Raw genomic sequence first — 25,416 nt, forward strand, 5'->3', positions numbered from 1 at the left:
GGCCTGGTTACTTGAAGGACTGCCTGTTTCCTACAGTATGTGCATGGCCAATTCAACCTTGCAGGGTTGACATATTCCAGAGCCCTTTGATTAAACAAGCCATTTATCAGGACCCTGGAGCTTCCTCTGTAGCAGTTCCTGTACTCTGAAATGAGATCCCCCCCCCCCCCGATCCAGATGGCCCCAACTTGCTGTTGTTTAGAAAGGCCACAAAGACTTGGCTTTTTGCCTGGCCTTTGGCAAAGGAAAATAGCAATAGCACTTAGACTTATATACTATTTCACAGTTCTTTACAGCCCTCTCTAAGCAATTTAGAAAATCAACAGATTGCCCCCCAACATTCTGGGCCCTTATTTTACCGACCTCAGAAGGATGGAAGGCTGAGTCAATCTTGAGCTGGTGAGGATCGAATCCCTGGCAGTCAGCAGAATTAGCTTGCAATATTGCATTCTAACCACTGCCCCATGAAGTCGCTTTGCTTTGTTACTGTCTGGTTTGTCATTCTCATTTGTTAATTTTACTTGCAATTAATTGTATTTCTCTTTTTTAGTTCTCTTTTTAGTTTAGTTGCTTGACAGTATATACATTTAATAAACAAATAAACAAATATGCAAATATTCATATGAGAATTTAAAAGCTATAGCTATACCTACAGATGAACTAAGATATTTTAAAAATCAAGTAACAGCTGAATCCCTAGTTTTTAAAAATGATATAGAAATATTATAGTATAAGGAAAAAATATAACAATTAATTGCGTAATCTGATAAATGATCAATAGTTGAAAAATATCAGCACAAAATGCATACATTTAATTAAGATATAATATTATCACTGGCTTTGGTAGCCTAACATGCATTTGCATAGCATGTCCAACATGGTTAGTATTATCCTTAGGTAGGGATTTTTTGTATGGCTTAGCACATGGTGCAGATCCAAATTGTTTAGTTAATTTAGGGTTGGATTCATTGTGTGAACCCCCAAAATGGGTTGATGCAGTTACTATGTTAAGTATATTGTGTGAATTAACCCAGTGAATGGCAGCACAATAAAGATTCAGAATTGTCAGAATTTCCACTTTTCTTATGTTCTATCTCAAACAATCTATCATATGGTTTTGTTTCCATCTGGTGATCCCTAGATGTGTTGGTCATAATTGCTGGAGAAATGAAATGTGTCTTGTGAAAGCAAGAGTGCTGGTGTCAGTACAATCTCCAGCCTACACTTCTGTCCTGTCCTATCCTGTCCTAGCAACATACAACTGAATGACAGGTCATAAGACAGGTCTGACAGGACGTCCAAAGCAAAAAGAGGGAACAAAAAAGGAATTGTTTTTTCAGCCTCTGGATACTTGAATGTTATGGTGAATTGAGCAAGTTTTCAGGACCTTGGACAGAACTCAGGACGTATTCAAGCCTGATTATTGTAGTACTGTACTACTTTTTCTCAGCCCTCAAGAAATAGTTTTTCAGAAAGAGGCACATTCTTTATCCAGAAACCTAACACTCCATTGTTTCTCCATGGGCTCATGTTGGATCTATTTTGGGGGATTGGCTCTTCAGAATTCGTTGCACTTGGAATGGAAGTGCAGGCAACTTGTTGGACATGGGCTTTTAGGATGTAATTCCAAGGTGCAATGTTGGGTTATTAATTTTTGGAAGTCTAGGCATCTCAACAGCTCAGCTCAGTAGTATAGTCAGGCCTCAGGTATTTTTCATTAGCTAACGAACCCCATATTTCCATGTATTTTCCATAGTGGATTCCATATTATGACTTTTAAGATACTTCTCCTTGGATCATATTGATTCTAGGGTCGATGGAAGAAGTTTTCATCTGTGAAGTGTCTTAGTGCCAGTTCTCACAAAGAGGTTACACTTTTTTCGCATGCAGTGGCCCAGCCATGCAGAAAAACCTCCTATTTGAAGTTGGTACTAACACAGGCAAATGGCCAATTTTGCCATTAACCTCTATGCTGTTATGACAGGAATGACTTCATTGTGTTACATTACCTTTTCACAGCAGAGTTTCTCCATACACATGAATCCATAAGCAAGTGAGCAAAACACACACACAAACACAACCCCAAAACAGAAACAAATACTTTGTATGAACCAATCTAAAGCCTTGGAATGTTTTTTTTTAATACTTGGAATTCAGAAAATAGCTTTCTTTACAGCATGAATTATTCAGTAGAATTTTAGTATTTAAAAAAAGGGATTTTAGGGTGATGTAAAACTTTAAATTAATCATGATTCAATTAAGCAGGGACATTAATGAAACCTATTTAGATCCGTAGGTGATGAAAATCCCTGTGTGTGTCATCCACTGAAACAGCTTAATGAATCTGAAGTCTGGCAGTATGAGAAATATTTTACATTCCTGAAACAGCCCAATTTTTCTCTTATATGTACTTCAATCACTGATTTAAAAAAAAATGCAACTGCAAGAAGGAAGCGATCCTTGAAATAATAAGAATAGCATGCGTCATGCTGATTATCTATAGGGTTATTTATGTGTTTTATGCTTATTGTTTCTGTGGAATATCCTACTTTGTCATTCACCCAATCTTAAATTATATCATATTGGAGAATTTTTTGATTCCATGCATGAAGGAATAGACAACTAAAACAATGTACCTAAACTAATAAAAACCAGTGGCTGAATGTACTCATTATTTTATGCTGCAGTAGCCACTGGATCATCATTCTGAGGTGGCTCGGGAGTTCATGGCTTCCATGACAGCCATGGGCCTGACCCAGTTAATTCAGGGCCCCACACACGAAGGTGGCCACACATTGGACCTTGTTTTTGTATCTGAGCAGTGGACGAGTGATCTGGGTATAGGGGACCTTGTTGTTACACCCCTGTCATGGTCAGATCACTCATGTCTCCGGCTGGACTTCCCTGGCGCTACCCCCCACCGCGAGGAGGCGGGACCAGATGGTCCTAGCTGGTACCGCCCCAAGCACCTGATGGAGCCGGATAGGTTCCAGATGGAGCTTGGGCCATTACCTGTAGCCCTGACCCGCGCTCGGTCAGAGGACCTAGCGGCCGCCTGGAATAGGGCGGCGGCTGGGGCCTTGGACCGGGTTGCGCCTTTGCGACCTCTCCTGCGGCAGCGACCCACCCGGGCTCCTTGGTATACCGAGGAGCTGAAGGTGATGAAGCGCCATAGGAGACGTCTAGAGAGCAGGTGGAGGTCCTCACGCTCCGAATCTGATTGAACACAGGTAAGAGCCTACTTACGGACCTACCTTGTGGCATTAAGGGCGGCCAAACGTAGATATTGCGCCGCTCTTATTGCGTCCGCGGATAACCGCCCTGCCGCCCTGTTTAGGGTGACCCGCTCCCTCTTGTCACAGAGGACGCAGGGGGCACCCTTGCAGGGCAGAGCAGAGGAGTTTGGGGAATATCTGCAGGATAAAGTCGCTCAGATCCGGAGCGGATGGGCCCCCCTCAGTGGACCGGACGGGCCGCCAACAGCGAGTCTTGTGAGACCATCCTGGGAGGAGTTTGATTCTGTTGCCCCCGAGGATTTGGATAGGTTGCGTGGAAGGCTGCGACCCACCACATGTTTAATGGACCCATGTCCCTCCTGGTTGGTACTGGCATCTTGGGAGGTGACCCGAGGCTGGCTTCTGGGCCTGGTGAATGCCTCATTGGGTGAGGGATCCTTACCAACCGCCTTGAAGGAGGCGGTGGTGAGGCCCTTACTTAAGAGGCCTTCACTCGACCCAATGGAGCTAGCTAATTATCGTCCAGTCTCCAACCTTCCGTTTTTAGCGAAGGTTGTTGAGAATGTGGTGGCGCAGCAGTTTCCACGGCACCTTGACGAATCCGAGTATCTAGACTCACGCCAGTCCGGCTTCCGACCCGGGCACAGCACAGAGACAGCCTTGGTCGCGTTGGTTGATGATCTCTGGAGGGCCAGAGATAGAGGTTGCTCCTCTATCCTGGTCCTATTAGACCTCTCAGCGGCTTTTGATACCATCGACCATGGTATCCTATTGCGCCGGTTGGAGGGGATGGGAGTCGGAGGCACCGTTCTGCGGTGGTTCGGCTCCTACCTCTCCGGCCGGATGCAATGTGTGTTGACTGGGGGGGCAGAGGTCGACCCCGAGGCCACTCTCTTGTGGGGTGCCGCAGGGGTCGGTCCTCTCGCCCCTTTTGTTCAACGCATATATGAAGCCGCTGGGTGAGATCATCCGTGGCTTTGGGGTTGAGTACCATCTGTACGCTGATGATACTCAGTTGTACATCTCAACCCCAAGCCACCCCAACGAGGCTGTCGAAGTGATGTCCCGGTGTTTGGAAGCCGTCGGGGTCTGGATGGGGGACAACAGACTTAAACTCAACCCCTCCAAGACTGAGTGGCTGTGGCTACCGGCACCTCGGTTCAGCCAGCTGATTCCATCGCTGGCCATAGGGGGCGAACAACTGCCCCCTGTGGAACGGGCGCGCAATTTGGGCGTCCTCCTTGATGCCCGGCTGTCAATGGATGACCATGTGGCAGCCGTGGCGAGGGGGGCGTTCCACCAGGTTCGCCTGGTGCGCCAATTGCGCCCCCTACTGGACCGGGATGCCCTACGCACGGTCACTCATACGCTGGTGACGTCCCGCCTGGATTACTGCAACACTCTCTACATGGGGCTGCCCTTGGGACGCGCCCGGAGACTGCAGTTAGTTCAGAACGCAGCCGCGCGGGCTGTGATGGGGAGCACGAGGTACTCCCACGTAACACCTCTCCTGCGCGAGCTGCACTGGCTACCTGTGGTTTTTCGGGTGCGTTTCAAGGTGCTGATTACCATCTTTAAAGCACTCCATGGCACGGGACCTAGTTACTTGCGGGATCGCATCCTCCCACATACATCCCTGCGGCCAATTCGCTCACACAGGGAGGGACTTCTCCTGGTGCCGTCCACTAGGCAATGCCAAAGGGCGACACCAAGGAGTAGGGCCTTCTCTGTGATGGGCCCAACCCTCTGGAATGACCTCCCCCCCGACATTAGAACCACTTCTGACCTCCGCTCCTTCCGGCAAAAATTGAAGACCCACCTGTTCCGATTAGCAGGCCTGGCATAATTACAACTGTCCCTCCTGGCAAATGTATTACTATCTGGTTATTTTAGGGGCTTTTTAATTTATTGTGTCCTTTTTAGGGGTTTAAAACTTATATTTATATTAGCTTTGTACAGTTCTTTTAATTGCATTTTAACCTCCTCCATGCCAACTGCCAACTGTACATATTTAACTTTTTTATTGTATTTTGTTATTCTGTATGGACTGTACACCGCCCTGAGTCCCTTTTGGGAGAGGGGGCGGTCTAGAAGCATCAAATATAAATAAAAATAAATAAATATAAATTCACCTTTTGTTTCTGTATGAATCTAACAACATACCCACACTGTTTAATTTTCTGGATTTTCCAGGCAGAAACAGCAGCTAATCGGATTTGTAAAGTACTTGCTGTGAACCAAGAAAATGAAAAGTTGATGGAAGAATATGAAAAGCTAGCAAGTGAGGTAAGCAAAGCTTTCATAACTCTTGAGGTTTGCTTCTGATACTAAATCATTTTATGTGTAATTTTATAAGGACAGAAAAGTTACATAGAGCTGTTAACTATTGCTGAGGCTTTCTTCTTTGCATATGATTAGTGTGGGAGGAATCTCCATTTATATCTCTGGTTTCTTTTTTTAGGCTGTTAAAATAAATATGCTTGTTTTTACTTGCAATAGTAAGGAACGATTAAAACTGATGTATGTTGGCAATTCTTCTGCTTCTACCATATTCTGGATTACTTTTAGATTTTGGCCGCCCTAAAAACAATAAATGACAAAATTGTCGAAGTTTGTATATAAGAGCTTCGTCCACACAAACACAGTAGACCAGGGGTGTCCAAACTTGGGAACTTTAAGACTTGTGGACTTCAACTCCCAGAATTCCCCAGCCAGCATGGCTGGCTGGGGAATTCTGGAAGTTGAAGTCCACAAGTCTTAAAGTTCCCAAGTTTGGACACCCCTGTAGTAGACTAAGTAGAATGGATTGGATGGTTTATGGTTCAGCATGCTGAGGAAACTTGCTTATTATGTTAGTATATTATATAAAACAGGCCATTATCTAATGGAATTTATTTATTTTGGACATAGCACTTTCTGTGTACGCATCAACTGGGTTTTTTAAATCTAGATTTAGCATATTGTCTGAACCCAGCCAAAACATAAAGGTCACAGTCTTACAGACAAAATAGAAGTAACTAAAATAAATGAACAGCTCTTACTTTTATCCTGTCAAGGGATTTCAGTGACTCCTGGCTCCCTTATATGTTTGTTTATTTTATTTATAACCTACCTTTATTATTATTATAAACTACTCATGGTGATGAACATATCTAATACTCCTTTGTCTTCCTATTTTCCCTGTAACATGAATCCTGGCAGGTGAGTTGGGTTGAGAGAGAGAGATTGACTCAAAGTCTCCAGTCAGACTTTCCTGTCTAAAAGGGGACCAGCCTGATGCCTTAACCACTACCCAAACTGGCTCTTCCAATTAGCAGACATAGCTTTCTTTCGGAATTTACTGCCAGGCAAAATGGTCATGGCTGCCTATCCCAGGATGCCCTATCCTTCTTAACTGCTCAACTGTTCACAACCATAGTAGTCTACTGGAAGGCAATAACCGGGTTTTCTCTTGTTGTCAAGTTATAAGATGCTTGCTTCCCCTTACTTTGGCCTGATGATCCACTCGCCAATATCATGAGTACTAATATGCTTTATTCCAACAAACACAAGTAAAAAGGAATCCTGTAGTATTAAAACTGGAAACCCACTCCCAGGAAATCTGGTCCAATGTTTAAGTTACTGTAGAAGATGTTAGATTAGGAATCTTTTTCTTTTATTTCTATTTTTTACTGTTGTTTTTATTTTTATTTATTGTCATTTGCTAACATGTCTACATGTGTGCAAACAGCTTTTAGAATGGATTCGGCGTACCACCCCTTGGCTGGAAAACAGGACACCAGAGAAGACGATGGTAGCTATGCAAAAGAAGTTAGAGGACTTCAGAGATTATCGCCGAAAGCACAAGCCTCCCAAGATCCAGGAAAAATGCCAGTTGGAGATCAATTTCAACACTTTGCAGACAAAACTGAGGATCAGCAACAGACCAGCTTTCATGCCATCAGAAGGGAAGATGGTCTCAGTAAGTAGCAGTACATTTGGGGTGTACGCTATCAAACCTTTCAGTTTTGGAACCTGGAAAATTGTTTAAATTTCATCAAAGCAACAATCCTACATTATAAGGGAATCAAAAGCAAATCCAGAGGAGGTTTTGATGTGGTTCAGTCTTCAATAGCCTGGTGAGATAGTTCAGGCAACAAGCACAACCAGGAGTAGTAGCTCTATCTTTATTAGGCGACATTAACAGAATGTTGAAGACTGGGAACATTTCTACCTTCTTTTCCTTTTACTTTCCAGAGTAAACTAAGTAGGGTCCTATTGAAACGTTTCCCATGTCATCCCCCCTTCTATGGGCTGAGACATCCTTTACATATCAATTTACAAGCTCTCCCTCATGTCTTCCAAGGTCATTCCTACATATTATTAGAGTCTCAGCATTTTGTCCATCCATTCCTGATTCTCTGACTGTCTCTTGGTCTGCCTTTATTTAAAAAAAACAATTGAGAAATGATTGCATTTAAAGATGCACAGATATTCCCTTTTTACATGAGAACCACAACTATTTTAATAAAGAATTGCAAAATAGGCAGAAAACAGTAGAGAGTTAGGCTTGTGATATTATTAACATTATTAAGAAAGCAGCCATCTTGAATATCTTTCATTGGGAGATTAGACGTTTTCAAAACTATTTTTGCCCATCCAGAGTTTGTTACCCTACATTGGTGGGGGCTTGAGGGGGCATATTCCAGCTAGTTACACCACACCAGAATTGTTATGTCTTTTACCAAATATAATTTTTCATCATATTATTTTGGGAAAAAGTGAAATGAAGGGTGAATTATTATAATGAAATATTTTCACATTCATTACAGTAATTCACTGTTTGCTTTAGAAAGCTAAGATAGCAAAGCACTGTTTGCTTTAGAAAGCTAAGGTAACAGTCCTTCTCAATCTAAATTTTGGCCCAGGATTAGACAATCAAGAGTCAGGAAAATGCTTAGCCAATCTGAAAACCCCTTCTTTTGATACAGGTTTTAAGTATTTGATTTTAAATACCCCCATACTTTTGTAGGATATTGCCAGTGCTTGGCAAAGACTGGAACAAGCGGAGAAGGGTTATGAGGAATGGCTGTTGAATGAAATACGAAGGCTTGAACGGCTTGAACATCTGGCTGCTAAGTTTAGGCAAAAGGCCACATCACATGAAACCTGGGCATATGGTAAGTTGGGATTCCCTTGCCTGCAAAAATATCTATCCAGTGTTTTCCCTTTGAAATAGAATTTAAAATCAAATTCATGGTTCAAATGAAAAAAAAAGTGGACAAGAAAGAGAGAATAAGAATATGTAACAACATAGGAGGAAGGAATAGACGGAGGGATACAAAAGCCAGCAATTAAAATATCAATTGTAAAATAAAGTCAATAGGCTTAGCTTGTCTGATAGCTCCTTGGCTCCTGGTGAGGTTGCTGTTGACATGCAATCCTATTCAGCAGAGTTGGATTCCAGCTAAGAAGGTGGAAGTGACAGAGTCTTGGGATGCTATCTGGGATGGGTTTAAGGATTTTGGCCCCAAGAAAGTTGGCAGGATGTTCAGAGCTAGGGACACTGCCACCTGTGTTTTGAGCCTGATTCAGGCCTTGGGGGAGGGAGGTATGTGGGTAGCTCCGTGTGGTAGTAAATGCCTCCTTGTGGAAGGAGGTGGTTCTGCTGGCTCTGCAAGAGGTAGGGGTAGATCCACCCCCTCAAGAGATCATTGCTGGATCATCTTCATCACAGGATGCTGGTTTTTAAGCAGGTTGAAAGTCATACCTGGCATTAGATCAGGTTACTTGTGGGACTGCCTTCTCCCAAAAATTTCTGCCTGTCCCATAGGGAGGAAATGTTCTGGTTTTCTCACTGAAACATGGGTAGTAATATCTTACCTATCTTATGGGTAGTAAAAAGGTGCCTTTTTGGTGGGAGTCCATGCGCTCTGGAACAGTCTTTTCCCTTTTATATGCCAAGTCCCAGATTTGCTTGCTTTTAGAAAAGCAATCAAGACCTGACTTTTTTCCAGAGATGTTTGTGTTGAGTTGAGTCACCTTTTTGGTTGTTTTTGCTGTGATATTTCATTATTTATTTAATTACCTTGAAATTCTATGCACGCCTAGACAGCAAAAAAAGTGTTCATCATGGTGATTCCCAAGCAGTGCAGGTCAAGAGTGTGTGATACGATGCCTGAAGCAAATATAGTTGTTCATGAGGCTTTCACTGCTCTCAAAGATTTGCTCTGGGAAAACACTGACGCTTTCAGAACCTATCTGCATATAGAAAGTAGCCTTCTTTAAACTTTTGGAACTTTAAAGTACTTTTAGACAAATAATGCTGAGAGAAATAACAAAGTATGAATAAAGCAGTATTAAAGTAAATAGAACAAATCTGCCATTATGTGGCAGGTTGGGAGAGGTGTCAAATCATGCACTCCACATATCCACCCCTTTCTATCTATTTCCCCGAAGTGCTTCTTCACACATTGTGCTTTTAGCCATGCATAGTTCAAGAAAATATAATTCTACATGGACTGTTAATGGTGGAACAACTGATAAAGTGCTGGTTTAATCATTCCCCGGGAGCCTTTGGGCAGTATTTGCTATTCAGGGAAAAGGCCTTCTTCAACAGGAATCTGTGGGTTGACCTTATGAGCCATGGTGGCGCAGAGGTTAGAATGCAATACTGCAGGTTAATTCTGCTGCCTGCCGGCTGCCTGCACTTTAGCAGTTCTCACTGGCTCAGCCATCCTCGGAATGAGGACCCAGATTGTTGGGGGCAATATGCTGATTCTGTAAACCGCTTAGAGAGGGTTGTAAAGCACTGTGAAGCGGTATATAAGTGTAAGTGCTATTGCTAAGTGCTATCATCATCACCATCTTGTAATCATTATAGCTTCAACTTTGGGTCAGGGCCCCTCATGGTGACAAAGCAAAGGGGAATGGGAATCAGCTAAAGAGGTGTTTGCTGCTATTCTTTGGGCAACTAAAGGGAAACGTCACTGTTATATATCATTTGATACGTGACTCTTACTACTGTTGGACTCTTTGACAATGGCAGTCATTTCTCTTTGCCTTTGGGCCCTTAGTCACCAGTGCTGACAATATCCCACCTCAGTGGCTTGGTTCTTCTCTCTTCCTTTCAGGCAAAGAGCAGATTCTGCAGCAGAAGGATTATGAAGCTGCTTCCCTGACAGAGATCCGGGCTTTGTTGAGGAAACATGAAGCTTTTGAGAGCGACTTGGCTGCTCACCAGGACAGGGTGGAACAGATCGCTGCCATTGCCCAGGAGCTGAAGTATGTTCCATTTAGAGGCACACAGCTGCTGACATTTACCCGATAAACTCTTTCCAATAAATTCGATAGTGTCATAGGTACAATGTAAAAATTCCACAGATAACTTTCTAAGTGTTATTATCTTGGCCTGCTCCCTGAAAATCTTTCTGATTTCCTCCTTAACTAAAAATAGAGGTGCCTTGCAGGGCAACTACTTCAGAGCTAAATTAATGATAAACCTTTTGTCTGGTCCATTTTCTGGTTGGCAATCTTGAAGTGGAAGGGTCAGTTCTGACTTAATACATTTAGTCTAAGTCAGTGATGGCTAACCTTTTTGTCGCTGTGTGCCAAAAGCGCGCACGGGTGTGACAATGCACATGCATGCAAGCCCATACCCATAATACAAGGCGTGTTCACACACACACCCATGTGCCCCATGCCCCTGAGCATGTGCGCGCAATACCCAATGCTCCCCCCATGCATGCATGCGTGATTCCTTCCTGCCACATTTTTGTCCTTGCAGGCCTTCCTGCAGCCTCCTGGGACAAAAAACAGGCTGGAGGGGGATGCCCCCCCTGTTCCCCCTGCACTCTGCACATGCCGAACGTCTCCTGCATGCTCCCCACCCACTGTGCATGCGCAGCAGAGACCCGAAAATCAGCTGGCCGGTGGGAGGCGGCACACATGTGTGATGGATCTGAGCTGGGGCGATGGCCCACGTGCCCGCAGAAAGGGCTCTGCATGCCACCTGTGGCACGCATGCCATAGGTTCGCCATCACAGGTCTAAGTGATGTTAAACAGGAAAGCTGTCTTACAGTTCCTAGTTTCTTTTCAGTTACTGCAATCTTCACCATTAAGATTGTTTGCAGGGATGTTGATATTATTTCTTATAGTTATTTTCTATCTACACATCTATCTACAGAATAGAAAGAGGTGGCAAAATTTTATTTTGTTTTATTTAAAGAGGCATTTATCTCTAAAAAGTGGGTGATAGCTCTAAGCCAGAGATGTGTTTCCAAATTGGTCCATCCCATGTGAACAGGCTTTCAGATCTACTACAGACTTTAAAATCCACTTTTGTATTAACAAAGTTCATCAGATGCTATTGAACAACAAAATCTATCTTTTTTTCAGAATTAGTGATATTGCTGTAGCAGTTGGGATTTGGGTTCAAGAACATCTGAAGACTACCGATTGTTTAATTTTAGTGTAGGAACAGAAAGTCATGTCCAATGCTGATTGTTATTTGCCAGGAGCATAAACTGCAAGGTGACAGGATGTTGGCTTCAGAAGTTAAGCAGGATCAGTCATGGTTAGTATTTGAATGGGAGACACTGGTCTGATTCTTAACATAATGTCATGAGTGGACATGAACTCAGAAACAAGGTGGATGGGACAGTTTTCTTCAGTAGACCAAATTCAGTCTGAAGTGATGGTATTGTTGAATACTCTTTTCGTATTTCTCATCAAATAGTTTTTGATTCAAAAACAATAATCAGAAATGTATGAATTTTCTTTTCTGGGAATTGTTCTTAGAAAGATGGGCAGGCTAAGAAATTTTGGGCATGAGGTGGGTTAAACACTGCCAATAAGTATTACAGGTCCTTTGAGAGAATGATACTGTTCTTTATGCTGTTTGCTTTGGCATAGCTCTATATTTCTACTTCCCACCACTTGGCAATGCAAGGTTGTTATTTCTGGAAAACAATTGTTATGTTTGACCTTGAACTATGCTAGTTAAAGTTCAGTGTCAGCTTCACCATTTTCTGTTATGGCAGCTAAGATTGCTAAGATCATAAAGATTAAAACTGTTGAAGTCTTATTTAATAATCATCTCTGCATAGAGACTGCTGTAGAATAGAATAGAATAGAATTCTTTATTGCCCAAGTATGATTGGATATACAGGGAATTTGTTTTTAGTGCATATACTCTCAGTGTACATAAAGACAAATAAAATAGAATACATTCATCAAGAATCATAAGATACAACACCTAGTGATAGTCATAGGTTACTAATAAGCAATCAAATTATACTAGGAAACAAATAAAACAATATAAAATTTAAAGATACTAGCAACATGTTGTTACAAACATGGTGTTACAAACAACATGGTGTTACCTTACTCATGTGTGTCACATGAGTAAGGCAGACGCTATTGAGTTCCCACAACTGTATAATTTCAAAAATAATATCTTATAGGCAATTGTAAACTTCAAGTACATAACTGTTCAGTGAAGGAAAAGAATACAGATACATCTTGAGTATATATCAACACATTCATGAACTGCAATATGTTGGCTTGCAAAATAATTACTAGATTAGAATTTCTACTTGCACAGACTAGTGTGAACATGTACAGAATAAAATGACTTTGGCCAAGCTTTTGGCATATTGGCCAAGATGTGTCCAAACTGCCCAGTACCATACCTGCCATAGCAGGAAATGCAGGTAGCGTAGGTGCAACTAAAGCTGCTAACCTGACCTATACCTGCTGTATATGACTGAGAATCATTGAGTGAATACATCAGTTGACCAAAGGTTTGATGGTTGGCAGAGAGGAATATGTATGATGACCAGGGCATATGGAAGAGTGCAGCTTGGAATGTATGGGGATTAAGAAATATGAACTAATGCATGAAATTAAAGGAGAATAATAATATTATAATTTATTATAATAATAATAAAACTCAGAGAAAGACTAATGATTATGAATAAAATGGAGTTGTGTAAGTTTTATTATGAAGGGGCTAAAGTATATGTTGGAAACTACAAATTGATGCCATTTAGATTGTTATGTGAAAATCCATAGGTTGTGGGTTTAATTGTAACAAATGATGACAAGGAAAGAATCAGAAATGAGTTGAGGGAAATAGTGCAGCATTCACACAACTGAACACAATAGAACTGATCTATTGAGAACATTGCACAGTTTTCCTTAACTTATTCTGTTAAATGTCATGTACGTTGGCAAGAGAATATAAAAAAGTGACACAAGAATTAATGATAATGGTGGCTAGGGAGCATCTGCTTAGAAAAAGATCTGCTTATTTTGAATAAATGTTTTAAATATAAATTTATTCATATATACAGAAACCTTTTGTTTTGTATCTCTTTGTTGCCATCTAGTGGTCATCCAGACTTTATCAGTGCCAATGTGATAGCCCAATACTATTGCTTATTGAAGCCATTACCACCATGAGATTCCTTAAAGATGTAACTTGTGTTCAACTCAAAACTTTATCTATCTCTGTTTTTGGTTGAGATCAAGACTATCTATTCCCTATTTATGAAAATCATACTTAAAATCCATTATAGTATTATTTAAATGGTAGAAAAATTTACAAGCATCCCATTTCAGGTCTAAATTCATAATATTATTTTATGTTTGATTAACCCCTAAACTTAAACTGGTATGTACTCACATTACTATAATGACATTGATTAGTAATGGCATACCAGGAGTAGTCAAAGAGTAGCCAAGAGCTAAATGTAGCTGATGAGACATTCAGAATAACAACTAGCTGAGGACAAAGTACATATGTCCAATCTCTTTAGAACCACACAAACATATCTTGACAGTTAAAATAATAAATGGCAGAATATAGGTATGAAACTATTATTTCCCAGAAGTCTGTCTTGTTTTTGCCCAAGGGGAAACCAAGAGACATTTAGAAATTGGTCTTGATATTTGTAGACTAGATGTATCCATTATTATGGTTATTGCTTCTTTTAAAGACTGAGAAATGCCCTTTGGATTTTTTCCTGTCTAATGAAAAAATACACAAAACTAGTACGTAGCATTTCCACCTGTTTCTTGTTAATCCTAATTGTTAGGATTAATTCCTGAAGGTGTTTTTGGCAGGGCATCCCTCATGGCAAATATTAATGGCACAAAAGCCCTGCAGAAAAAGCAGTTTAGAAATGTAATATTTCTAAACTGCTTCCCCCAATGTTTCATGTGTATATTTTCTAAAGTAACATGGATGTTATAGCACTAGTTATTGAGAGCTGTAAGAATATGGCATGTCCTGTATGTCTATTGATAGTTTAGATTTTTGCAGCCCAAATAACCTCATTATTATCATACTTCTGTATTATATATAAAAATCATGGGTAAAAAGCTGTGAGACACCATGAATTTTCTTTCTAAACGACATCTGTGTTTTCTCACACAAATCGACCGTGTGTATGAATGAGAGATTAACTGTAATGCACATTAGTGCAGATTAGTGACTGGAAAATAGAAATCCAAAAGGTAGCATTCTGGATGTTGTTTCTCTAGAAGAAAAACCTTGGATGTGTTTTTGTGATGACTGTTGGAATGATGCATTCCTCTTCTCTGGCTGTGTGTACAAATTATGTTCCGATTGCTCCTGGGTATGCCAAACCAGATTATAAAATTAATGTAAAGTATAAAGGAATGCAAAGGTTATGTTCTCCTGTGCATTTCTGAACTGGAGGGGACCTGCAATTTGCAGAACCTAAGAGGGAAATCTAGCTGTACACATTAGGAACACAGCATTCTCTGAATTGGATTGGCGTGGATTGAACCCCCTGGTTATATGAGATATCTGTGAAGATTGGCTAAACATGTAACCTTTTTTTTTCAGTGAGCTAGACTACCATGATGCAGCAAGTGTCAATGATCGATGTCAGAAAATATGTGATCAGTGGGATAGACTGGGAACCCTTACCCAGAAAAGGAGAGAAGTATTGGAGGTAAAGTAGATGTTGACAATAGCTTTACTCTTTAAAACACTACACCAGGGGTGTCAAACTCGTTTTCATTGAGGGCCACATCAGGCTTGTGTTTGACCTCGAGGGACCAGAGTGGGCATGCCCAGCTCGATGTCACACGTCGGGGGTGCCTGTGGTGGCCTGAGCATTCTGCCAGTGAACACGGACTCCTGGGCTCTGTTTTTAGCTGTGACAGCCTCCTGCAACCCTTTGCCAGCGACTCTCCTGAGCTCCATTTTCGTTGACAGAGGGTTGCTGGAGCCTGTCACAGTCGAAAACAGAGCTCGGGAGTCTGCTTTCATTGGCAGAGGCACCGTAGGCCAGTCCTTTGCTGTTTTCAGGGTGGCCCCATGGGGCAGATCTAAGCACACCACAGGCCAGATTCATTCCCCGGGCCTTGAGTTTGACACCCCTGCACTACACTCTTCAAGATTTGTGTGGAATCAGCATTCTTCAAGTGGGTGGAAATGAACTACATTCTCCACAATCCCCAGACAGCAGGATTATTGGTCAGGCTGCCTGGTGGTGATGGAAGTTGTACAGGGCATCCAGCATTTCTAGGGAGTCCTGCTTTCTGTCACTGTTCTGATTTATTTTAAAAAATTGTTACCTTATTGTCAAATGCAGTACCAACTAACTGAAGTTGGTGTGGAAAAACTGATTGGTGTAGATATATGACTTTTTTCTACAGTTCTTGACAAAGTTTGTTTAAATAGGTTTAATGTATAGGTGGTCCTTGACTTATGACTAGTTGCTTAATGGCTGTTCAAAGTTACAACAAACTTCAGAAAACCTACCGGTACTTATGCACTATCCTCAAAGTTATAACTGTCACACACACACCTATTGTCATGTGATCTCATTTCATGCACTTTGCAACAAAAGTGCCCCTCCTTATCCTTGGAACCACTTCCAATATTGTACCAAACTTTTCAGTAAGAGACAAACAAAAACATACATACACACACACACACACACACACACACACACAGAGAGATATATATACATACATACATACATACATACATACATACATACACATATACATCATATACATATACATATACATACATACATACATACATACATACATACATACATACATATATATATTTGTGTTACAACCCCTGGTATGCCTAAATATGGGAGGGAGCCCATATCAGCACAAATACAACACACACACACACACACACACACACACATATATACATATACACAGACATCATATTGAATAATGGCTTGTATATCACAAGCCATTTAATGTTGATTAAATTGCAATGGCTAGGTCCACAAAATACTTTGAGCCAAAATAACCACATTACGGTTTAGTATAACATATGAACCCAATCTTGGAATTAAGTGCAGTGAGGTGGGAAACAGGAAATTGGATTTTAGCCCTATCAGAAGTTTGAAAGTTGTATACTCCTAAATATTTGCATCTACGACAAAAAATATCTATTGAGAAATAGGGAAAAATCCAATACGTTCACACATTGCAATTACAGCAACAGTCAGATACTTATAGAGCATTTGTCTTCAACAAAATAATATCATTCCAGGACATCTATCCGGATATAGATATCAGGAATACAAGGAATGCAGATGCTAACTGGGTAAAATAGATCAGGTTTTTCATGGATTATGCCCAGATTATAGTTTCAACTTTCCCAGCATACCAGAGTTAATGAGGAAAGCTGTGTTAAACAGTGATGTAGCTCCTGCCTGGGCCAATCTCCCTTCCTGCCTTGACTTATTATTTCCTATAGCCTAACTGACTGCATCACCTGTTCTAGCTGTAGTGTGAATTGGGGAAAATCGTGGTCCCTGTATTGCAGAGGTGGGTTGCTGCTGGTTCGGCCCAGTTCGGCCGAACCGGTAGTGGCGGCGGCGGGAGGCTCCACCCACCCGCCCAAATGCTTCTGCGCATGTGCAGAAGTGTTGTGTGTGCGCGAGAGTGTGCGCTCATGCATGAGCCAACTGGTAGTAAACTGGTTAGCAACCCACCACTGCTATATTGCTGTTAAATGCCATAAACACCAGTGGGATTGTGTCTTCAACATTAAGGCACTGAAAACGCACAGAGATGTGAAAAGCCAGAAGGAAAGTACAAACAGTTGTCATGCACACCCTGACATTTGCTAGATATTAAGAAATGGGAGGGCAGAGGAAAAAAGTTGCCGTATTTGTTTAACTTGCTGATTGTGTTGCCTATTAATGGTACATCTTTAAACGCTGCAAAGCTCGAACTCCCTGATAGAAACAAAAAATGAATGTGCATTTCTAAAAGAAAAAGTAAGTTAAATCCATTTATGTGTGTCTTTTTAAAGAGGACAGAGAAACTGTTGGAAACAATTGATCAACTTCACTTGGAGTTTGCCAAGAGGGCCGCTCCATTCAACAACTGGATGGAAGGTGCAATGGAAGACTTGCAAGATATGTTCATTGTTCACAGTGTAGAGGAGATCCAGGTAAAGTAAAGCTGCATTATGAGCTCAACAAGGAGAGTTGTTCTATTTTCACTGTGGGAAAAATCCCGTATTTCATCTCAGAAAGTTTCAAGTATTGCTTACCCCCACTTATGCCTGGAAAGATATATTACAGCAGCCTTTTCTAATCAACCACCCTCCAATTTGGGATTGTAACTCCTAGTATTCTCATTCCTCCATCTGACACCCACATCTTGGGGGGGGGGGGGGTGAACAGTCAGGTGACTGAGTCAAGAGTGCAGTGGCTGGAATACCAGATTTTAATCAGAACAATCTGACTTCAATATCATTGCTTTCTTGGTTAACCATTAAAAAAGTAATAGCAATTGAATGGTAGATCTATCTCCAAGTTTGTAAATTGAGCTTTTTGGGGATCAGGCAGTTTCTTTGGTTACTATTGGTACTGTACACGAAATACCTTTATTGGTGCATGGAGTCAACACAAGCTGTGGGATCACTCTGAACCTAGTCATCATCTTAATATGTGTAACTGGGCTGGCCTCTAAGACTGGGACAGAACTCGGTGTTGTCTTGAATTTAACATGGAATTTGATATGGAGGGAAAGAGATTTTAGTTCTTCCTTTCATTGTCAAGTAGGCCTCACTATCTTTATTGCTGCTTGTCTGCTCCTTCTGGGTTAGGGTGCTCACCTCAGAGTGAGAGCAAGATAGATGACAATATCTCACTCTTGAACATTTTTGCATACTTGAGGAGAGGTGACATTCAGATCTGCAGGAGGAAGAGGTGGTGGAGGAGGAGAAGGAGACCCCATATTTGGGAAGAGCCTGATCCAGCTCACCTCATCTCCAATAATGAAATTGAATATCTTTGTCATTCATTTTTCTTTTTTCCTTTTTCCTTTTGGCTAGGAGCCTTTAGAAAGTAGTGGAGGTGGGTATTTACTTATCAATACTCTTCCTCAAAGCATGAATGAATGCAACAAAAACGCATTATGGCAATTACCTTAAGCTGGGAAATGTGAAAGGCATAAATAATTTAAACAACCTTGACCAAATACTACATTTTGTGCGCAGAGATGCTAATTACATGTTACATACTATAAGAGTGTATACAATGGATCCAATGTTTTTTTTAATGAAGTCTGATGAAACTTTGAATAATTATTGTACATGGGGAGGGTAAGGATTCATTTATTTGTTTGTTCTGATCTTTGCATTTATATCTGCATTTTTTGCACATCTATGCATCTGAGATACTCTCATTAAAAAGAATGAAGGGATAATGCCTGCTGTTGTTGCTGAATTTCACTTGGGATTTCCCCTCAGGAAGTACATTTTAAAACATTGGGCCATTTGCCTTTTCTTTTCGTAAAAGAAAACCAAGATCCTGTTATCCACATTTCTGAATATTGTATAGTGTTTTTTTTCTGGGCCCTCCCCCATTCTAAGTTTCAACATTTGCCCTTTATAATGGCACAAGAAATGAAATGTACTTACTCACCACTGATTATACAGAAGTGCCAGCTTCAAAATCTTGCAAATGTTTATGTAGATTAAGGGGATGGGAGGGTGGGGGGTGGGAGGGGGTGGAGAGAGAAGAAAAGTCCCAGGTCACAGGTTGGTCCCTCCCCACCTCTTCTTCCTTTTGTTTCTTTCAGAGTTTAATTACTGCCCATGAACAATTTAAAGCCACTCTACCTGAAGCAGATGGTGAGAGGCAAGCTATTTTGTCCATCCATAATGAAGTGGAGAAGGTGATTCAGAGCTACAGCCTCAGAATAAGTGCCAGCAATCCTTACAGCACAGTCACCATGGAAGAGATTCGTACTAAGTGGGATAAAGTAAGTGGAAGTAAAAATACAGGAGCATGTAGATTTATTTGCGATTAATTACAGGATGAGGGAAAAAGAAGTTTTGCATGGGAAAATTAAAATTTCAGTTTATTCGTTAATGTTTTACTCTACTTTAGTACAAGTAGTATTAGGAATGTGGAAGATACTGTTGTTTTTTGATGTATAGGCAGCCCTTGACTAAAGCTATTTGTTTAATGACTGTTCAAAGTTACTACAGTGCTGAGTAAAAGTGACTTACAACCAGTTCTTGCGTAACTGTCATAGCGTCCCTGTGTCGTGGTTGTCACGTGATTAAAAATGCAGGCGCTTTGTCAACTGGCACGTATTTATGACAATTGCAGCAATTCTGTTTGTGACCTTTCCAGATGGCTTCTAACAAGCAAAGCCAATGGGGGAAGCTGGACTCATTTAACAACTGAGTGATTCAGTTAACAACTATAATGGTTTGCTTAAAATCCATGACTAAAATCAGGTGCAATTCATTTCATGACTACATCGCTTAGAGGCAGGAGTTCTGGTTCCAGTTGCAGTTTTAAATCAAGGACTACCTGTGTAACAGTATGTGATGGATAAACAACGACCGAATAAAGATAGTCCTTGACTTACAACAGTTTGCTTAATGACCATTCAAAGTTACAATGGCACTGGAAAAAGTGTCTTATGACCATTTTTCAAACTTATGAATGTTGCAGCATCCCCATGGTCATATGATTTACATTCGGATACTTGATAACTGACTCACATGTATGACAATTGCAGTATATCAGGGTCATGTGATCACCTGTTGCAAACTTGTGACAATCAAAGTCAATGGGGAAAACCCGATTCACTTAACAACCGGGTTACTAATTTAACAGCTACAGTGATTCACTTAACAAACGTGGCAAGAAAAGTCGTAAAATGGGGCAAAATTTCTCACTTAGCAACATAAACTTTGCTCAATTGTGGTCATACGTTGAGGATTCTCTGTACTATAGGGTTGGCTTTGCCTGGCAGCAAGAAATTAAGGCTCAGCCTATTCATGTCTAAGCTTTATGGCTTTGTTTTCAGCAAATTCAAAATAATATTTCTGAAGTAACAGGGAGGAATGGAGGAGGAGGATATTCTTGAAGCTTCCCAAAGTAGTGAACGAATTTCTCTTCCATCTTAATATCAAAAGACTAGGATGCCAGCAAAACTCAGAAATGAAATAAGAAAGAGACAACAAAAAGAATAAGCATTCATAAAATAATTGTGGAGCTGCTATTATTTAAGACAGGAGTATCAAACTTGATTTCATTGAGGGTCGCATGAGGGTTGTGTTTGATCTCTGGGGGGGGAGGCTAGGGTGGGCGTGGCGAGTTCAATGTCACTCATCGAGGCTCCATTTTGGGCCACAATGGCCTCCAGCAACCCTCTGCCAGCAAAAACGAAGCCAGGAGAGCCACACATGGCCTCTCTGAGCTCCGCTTTTGCTGTCAGAGGGTTGTAGCTCAAAGTGGAGCCAGAGAGGGCTGCATGCAGCCCTCCCGAGCTTCATTTTTGTTGTTTTTAGGGTGGGCCCACGGGCCAGATCTAAGCACCCTGCAGGCTGGATCCAGCCCCGGGGCCTTGAGTTTGACACCCTTGATTTAAGACTTTACAGATATGTAGCACTATATGCCTTGCAGCTACACTTTAGAAATTAGTCCATGGTCAGAATACATCTGAGAAAAACATTACGATTCTGCTTCTGAGGCAAAATCTGAAAACAGAAACTCCCGAGCTAATATAACTATTAATATTATGCAGAACAAATGGTATAGTCATGTATTGCTTTCATATTGGCTATATCATGTTTCTGTCATGGGCTGTTGGGTGGAAGTTGAGAAACCTCTGCAGTGGAAAATAACATTCAGTAGGATGGATGAATTCCAGCCTCAACAATTTGCAGTTTTTTCCTCTCGTAATTGGTTGCTTTTAAAAATTGATTAGGATGGAGGTATTCCTTTTTCTCTTTTCTTTAAAAAGAAAAAGGCTCTCTAATCGGTTAAATTGTCTAATAGCAGAATAAGAAGATTGATAGGAGTTCCTGATGCATTACAATAGATATAATGGTTTTGTGGTAGAAAGGAATTCATTGGTAGAAATAAATGAATCCGTTTCCACAGAAACACATTACCACGGTATTGGCAAAAAATATATGAAACCAGAGCTGCACTCCTAGGCACACCTAGCCAAATTAAACCCTCCAGACCATAGTAAAACTGTTTCCTGAAATTTAAGACAAATCCCCCAAAGTAAATATAGATAAGAGGGGGGGTGAGAGAGAGATTACAACCATGTCAAAACACAGCCCCTGCAACTTGTCAACTGAAGATTTCCTATTCTGGCTGTAATTAATCCCAATAGCAAATATGTATGTGTGACACAGTGTGTGTGTGTGTGTGTGTGTGTGTGTGTGTGTGTATACAAGTAGGTACACACACACATCAAAGAAATATATGTGTATCCACACTATAATATTTGCCTTTAGCGACTTTTCTATTCTTTTTGGCATCATAGCATGATCTCCCACCACTGGGTTCGTAAGTTATTATTTGGGATATGTGACTTTCTGTGTACTTAAATGACTTTATGGAATTCTTCTCTTGGGTTATTTCATTATGCAATACATGCTAGTGTGCATAACTTCACATAATTTCTAAAAATTATTCAGCCCTGCTTATTTTAGCGAGTGGAGCCTGTTTGACATTAGGTCTGAATCATGCTTTGGGAATCTATCTTGTGTGATTGGGTTATGGCTCTGTGTGTCTGACAAACCAAGAACTTTAGTTTATTTGATAAATAATTGCTAAATTATCCATAAAGAAATGTGCAAACATAGCCAAAGTTTTACCTAAGGGAGCTACCTGCTCAATATATCTGAGATGGCAGTACAGTTGGAAATTGAAGCAGTGGAATACCTTAATAGGAAGTAACACCTACAGTTAATATTGATTAAACTGTGTATTTTTAGAACAGTCTTTTCAAATTTTTTTTTAAAATGTTGTTAAGTAATAAAAATAAAAGCAGATATAGAGCCTACAGACTAACTTAATTTTGCACACTGGCAGGTCAAACAACTTGTGCCTGTAAGAGATCAATCACTGCAGGAGGAGCTTTCCCGCCAGCACACCAATGAACGCCTGCGCCGTCAATTTGCTGCTCAGGCCAATGTCATTGGACCCTGGATCCAGAGCAAGATGGAGGTAAATGCAACCAAGATCTGCAGAAGTTTTAGATCAGAAATTCTAAGCAAATTCTATCCCTGTACAAGTTGCCTGTCCTTGTGTGTGTGTGTGTCTGTGTTCATGAGGAAAAGCTATTTGCTGCTCTCTTTAACATAAGCCAAAACATAATGAAAGCTTTTTCTCTTTCTTTTTCTCTCTATGTCAGGAAATTGGCCGAACCTCGGTAGATATCACAGGGCCATTAGAGGACCAGATGACCCAGTTAAAGCAGCAGGAGCACAATATCATTAATTACAAGCACAATATTGACAAACTAGAAGGAGACCATCAACTGATACAGGAAGCATTGGTCTTTGATAATAAGCATACCAATTACACCATGGAGGTAAATCTGGTCTTTATTTAGTTTTATATATGCAGTCTTGCTGCAGCATATATTCCACAATGACACTAGGGACTTTTGTGTTTCAATGTTGTTTTTAAAATACCAGAGGCGTTTTCATTCAATCCTAAAACATTATTTTATTTTTTCCAGTATTTATCCCACTCAGGTCCTGACTGACTTTTAGCAGATAACAATAACATAAAAGATTAAATATAAGAGGGAGAACATAAATAAAACCAAACTACATGAACAAGATGCCTTAGAACCAACTAAAATGAGTCTCAGTGGTGCAGTGGTTAAAGTGCAGTATTGCAGGCCACTTCTGCTGCCTACCGGCTGCCTACAATTTGGCAGTTCAAATCCCACCAGGCTCAAGGTTGACTCAGTCTTCCATCCTTCCTAGGTGGATAAAATGAGGACCAAGGTTGTTGGGGGCAATAGGCTGACTCTGTAAAACTGCTTAGAGAGGGCTATAAAGCACTATAAAGCGGTATATAAGTCTAAGTGCTATTGCTATTGCTAAAAGTCAAAAGCCCACACAAGCAGGTTAGCTCTAACTTTTTTTTTTTGCAAACAATAAGCAGGACTGGGCTATTTATACTTCCAGGAAGAGGGCTTTATAAAATGGGGACCACCTCTGAGAAGGTCTGTTGCCTAGTCCATATCCTATGAATCTTGCAAGAGTGGGATAATAACATCGAGCCTTTCTGTGAAGCTTTGGAAAAGGTTCAAGAGTTTCCAGGTGGAAAATTTTTGAGGTAGAAAAATAATAGTTACACCAAGTCTGACAATAATGGGAGTTAACCCAGATTTGATTCATAAACATGATTTCCTTAATGGTGGTTTATTTGCTAAGCTACAATGTTTAGGGTCACACAGCATGCTAGTCCTATAACGCTGAGATTTCCCGGTAGTCCCCAGAGATGAGTTGCTGTCGGTTTGGCCCGGATCGGCCAAACTGGTAGTAGCGGTGGCAGGAGGCTCCACCCACCCGCCCGGATGCTTCTGCACATGTGCAGAACCGTCGCACATGAACACGTCTGAACCAATAGTAAAAAAATTAGCAACCCACCACTGGTAATGCCCCAGCCAAATATTAGCCATGCCTCACGCTGCATTATAATAATAAAAAGTACAACTGTATAGTTTTTGGAGATCAGGGACGTGCGGTCAGAGGAGGCAGGGGAGGCAGAGCCTCACCTCTCTTCATGAAATAATAGTATATAATATTATAATATTATATACATCCGTCCGTCCGCACCCGGGAGCTGCGGAGGCAGAAATGTTGTCGGCGCTCCCGGATGACGAAGCCACGAAAGCGACTGGGTCGTTCCCCAGTCGCTTTCGTGTCTTCGTCATCCGGGAGCGCTGACAACATTTCTGCCTCCGCAGCTCCCGGGCGCGGACGGACGGAGGTAGCCAGAATGGCGCCGAGGCAGTCCGGCGAGGCAGTCCAGCTGGGTCGTTCCCCAGTCGCTTTCGTGGCTTCATCATCCGGGAGTGCCGACAACATTTCTGCCTCCGCAGCTCCTGGGGGCGGCCGGACGGATGTAGCTACAGCAACGCCGAGGCGGTCCAGGTGGACGAAAGAGCGAGCGAGGCAGCCTGATCCTCGGTCGCTCGCCCGCCGGACTGCGTCGGCGCCATTCTGGCTACCTCCGTCCGTCCGCGCCCGGGAGCTGCGGAGGCAGAAATGTTGTCGGCACTCCCGGATGACAAAGCCACGAAAGCGACTGGGGAACGACGAGAACCTTCCTGCCTCTGCTGGATTTTGCGCACTCCTCGCAACCGCAATATGCGCGCAAAGTCCAGCAGAGGCAGGAAGGTTCTTGTTGTTCCCCAGTCGCTTTCGAGGACTGCGGAGCGCGAGCCGGCGGAGCATGCTCAGGAAGGCAGGGAATGGGATCCCGTGTGCTGGAGGCTGAGGCAGCCTCAGCCTCCGGCACACGTGGTCCCATTCCCCGTCTTCCTGATGACGTCACCAGCCTCACCAGCCATAAACCTCACCACACGTCACTGTTGGAGATCAATCAAGGTTGGCTAAATGTTGTCACCTAGCTTGACTCATTCTGTTATACAAGTTCCAAAGGTGGTGTAGATCTAAAATGTTGTTCAGTTATAGGAAACTCTTATCATGATTTTTTAAAAATTACATTGCTATAAAACATTTATCCAAGTACTAATCAGCTTCATCCGAGTAAATTACTGCAATGCCTCAGCAGGTTCTAGTCTTAAATGTACTTGCATTGCAAAATTGGGAAATCCCCTTCTAGTCCTAAATTGTCAACAGCTTTTAAAATAAACCATGAATTTGCTCCTACT

At 41.6% G+C, this 25,416-nt stretch overlaps 1 protein-coding gene across 1 annotated transcript in view; it reads left to right on the forward strand.

The window, feature by feature from the left end:
• Window positions 1-25,416, forward strand: part of ACTN2 (actinin alpha 2) — a 71,748-nt gene that overhangs the window by 35,553 nt on the left and 10,779 nt on the right. Inside the window, exons 9-17 of the mRNA XM_081944207.1 lie at window positions 5,430-5,522; window positions 6,967-7,197; window positions 8,248-8,395; window positions 10,349-10,499; window positions 15,092-15,200; window positions 17,546-17,686; window positions 19,324-19,506; window positions 22,593-22,727; window positions 22,915-23,094. Coding sequence (XP_081800333.1) covers window positions 5,430-5,522; window positions 6,967-7,197; window positions 8,248-8,395; window positions 10,349-10,499; window positions 15,092-15,200; window positions 17,546-17,686; window positions 19,324-19,506; window positions 22,593-22,727; window positions 22,915-23,094 — 1,371 coding nt within the window. The remainder of the gene's footprint in view (window positions 1-5,429; window positions 5,523-6,966; window positions 7,198-8,247; window positions 8,396-10,348; window positions 10,500-15,091; window positions 15,201-17,545; window positions 17,687-19,323; window positions 19,507-22,592; window positions 22,728-22,914; window positions 23,095-25,416) is intronic.

This window comes from Natrix helvetica (assembly GCF_964273705.1).
Source record: "Natrix helvetica genome assembly, chromosome: 2".
In the NCBI taxonomy this organism is placed as follows: Eukaryota; Metazoa; Chordata; class Lepidosauria; order Squamata; family Natricidae; genus Natrix; species Natrix helvetica.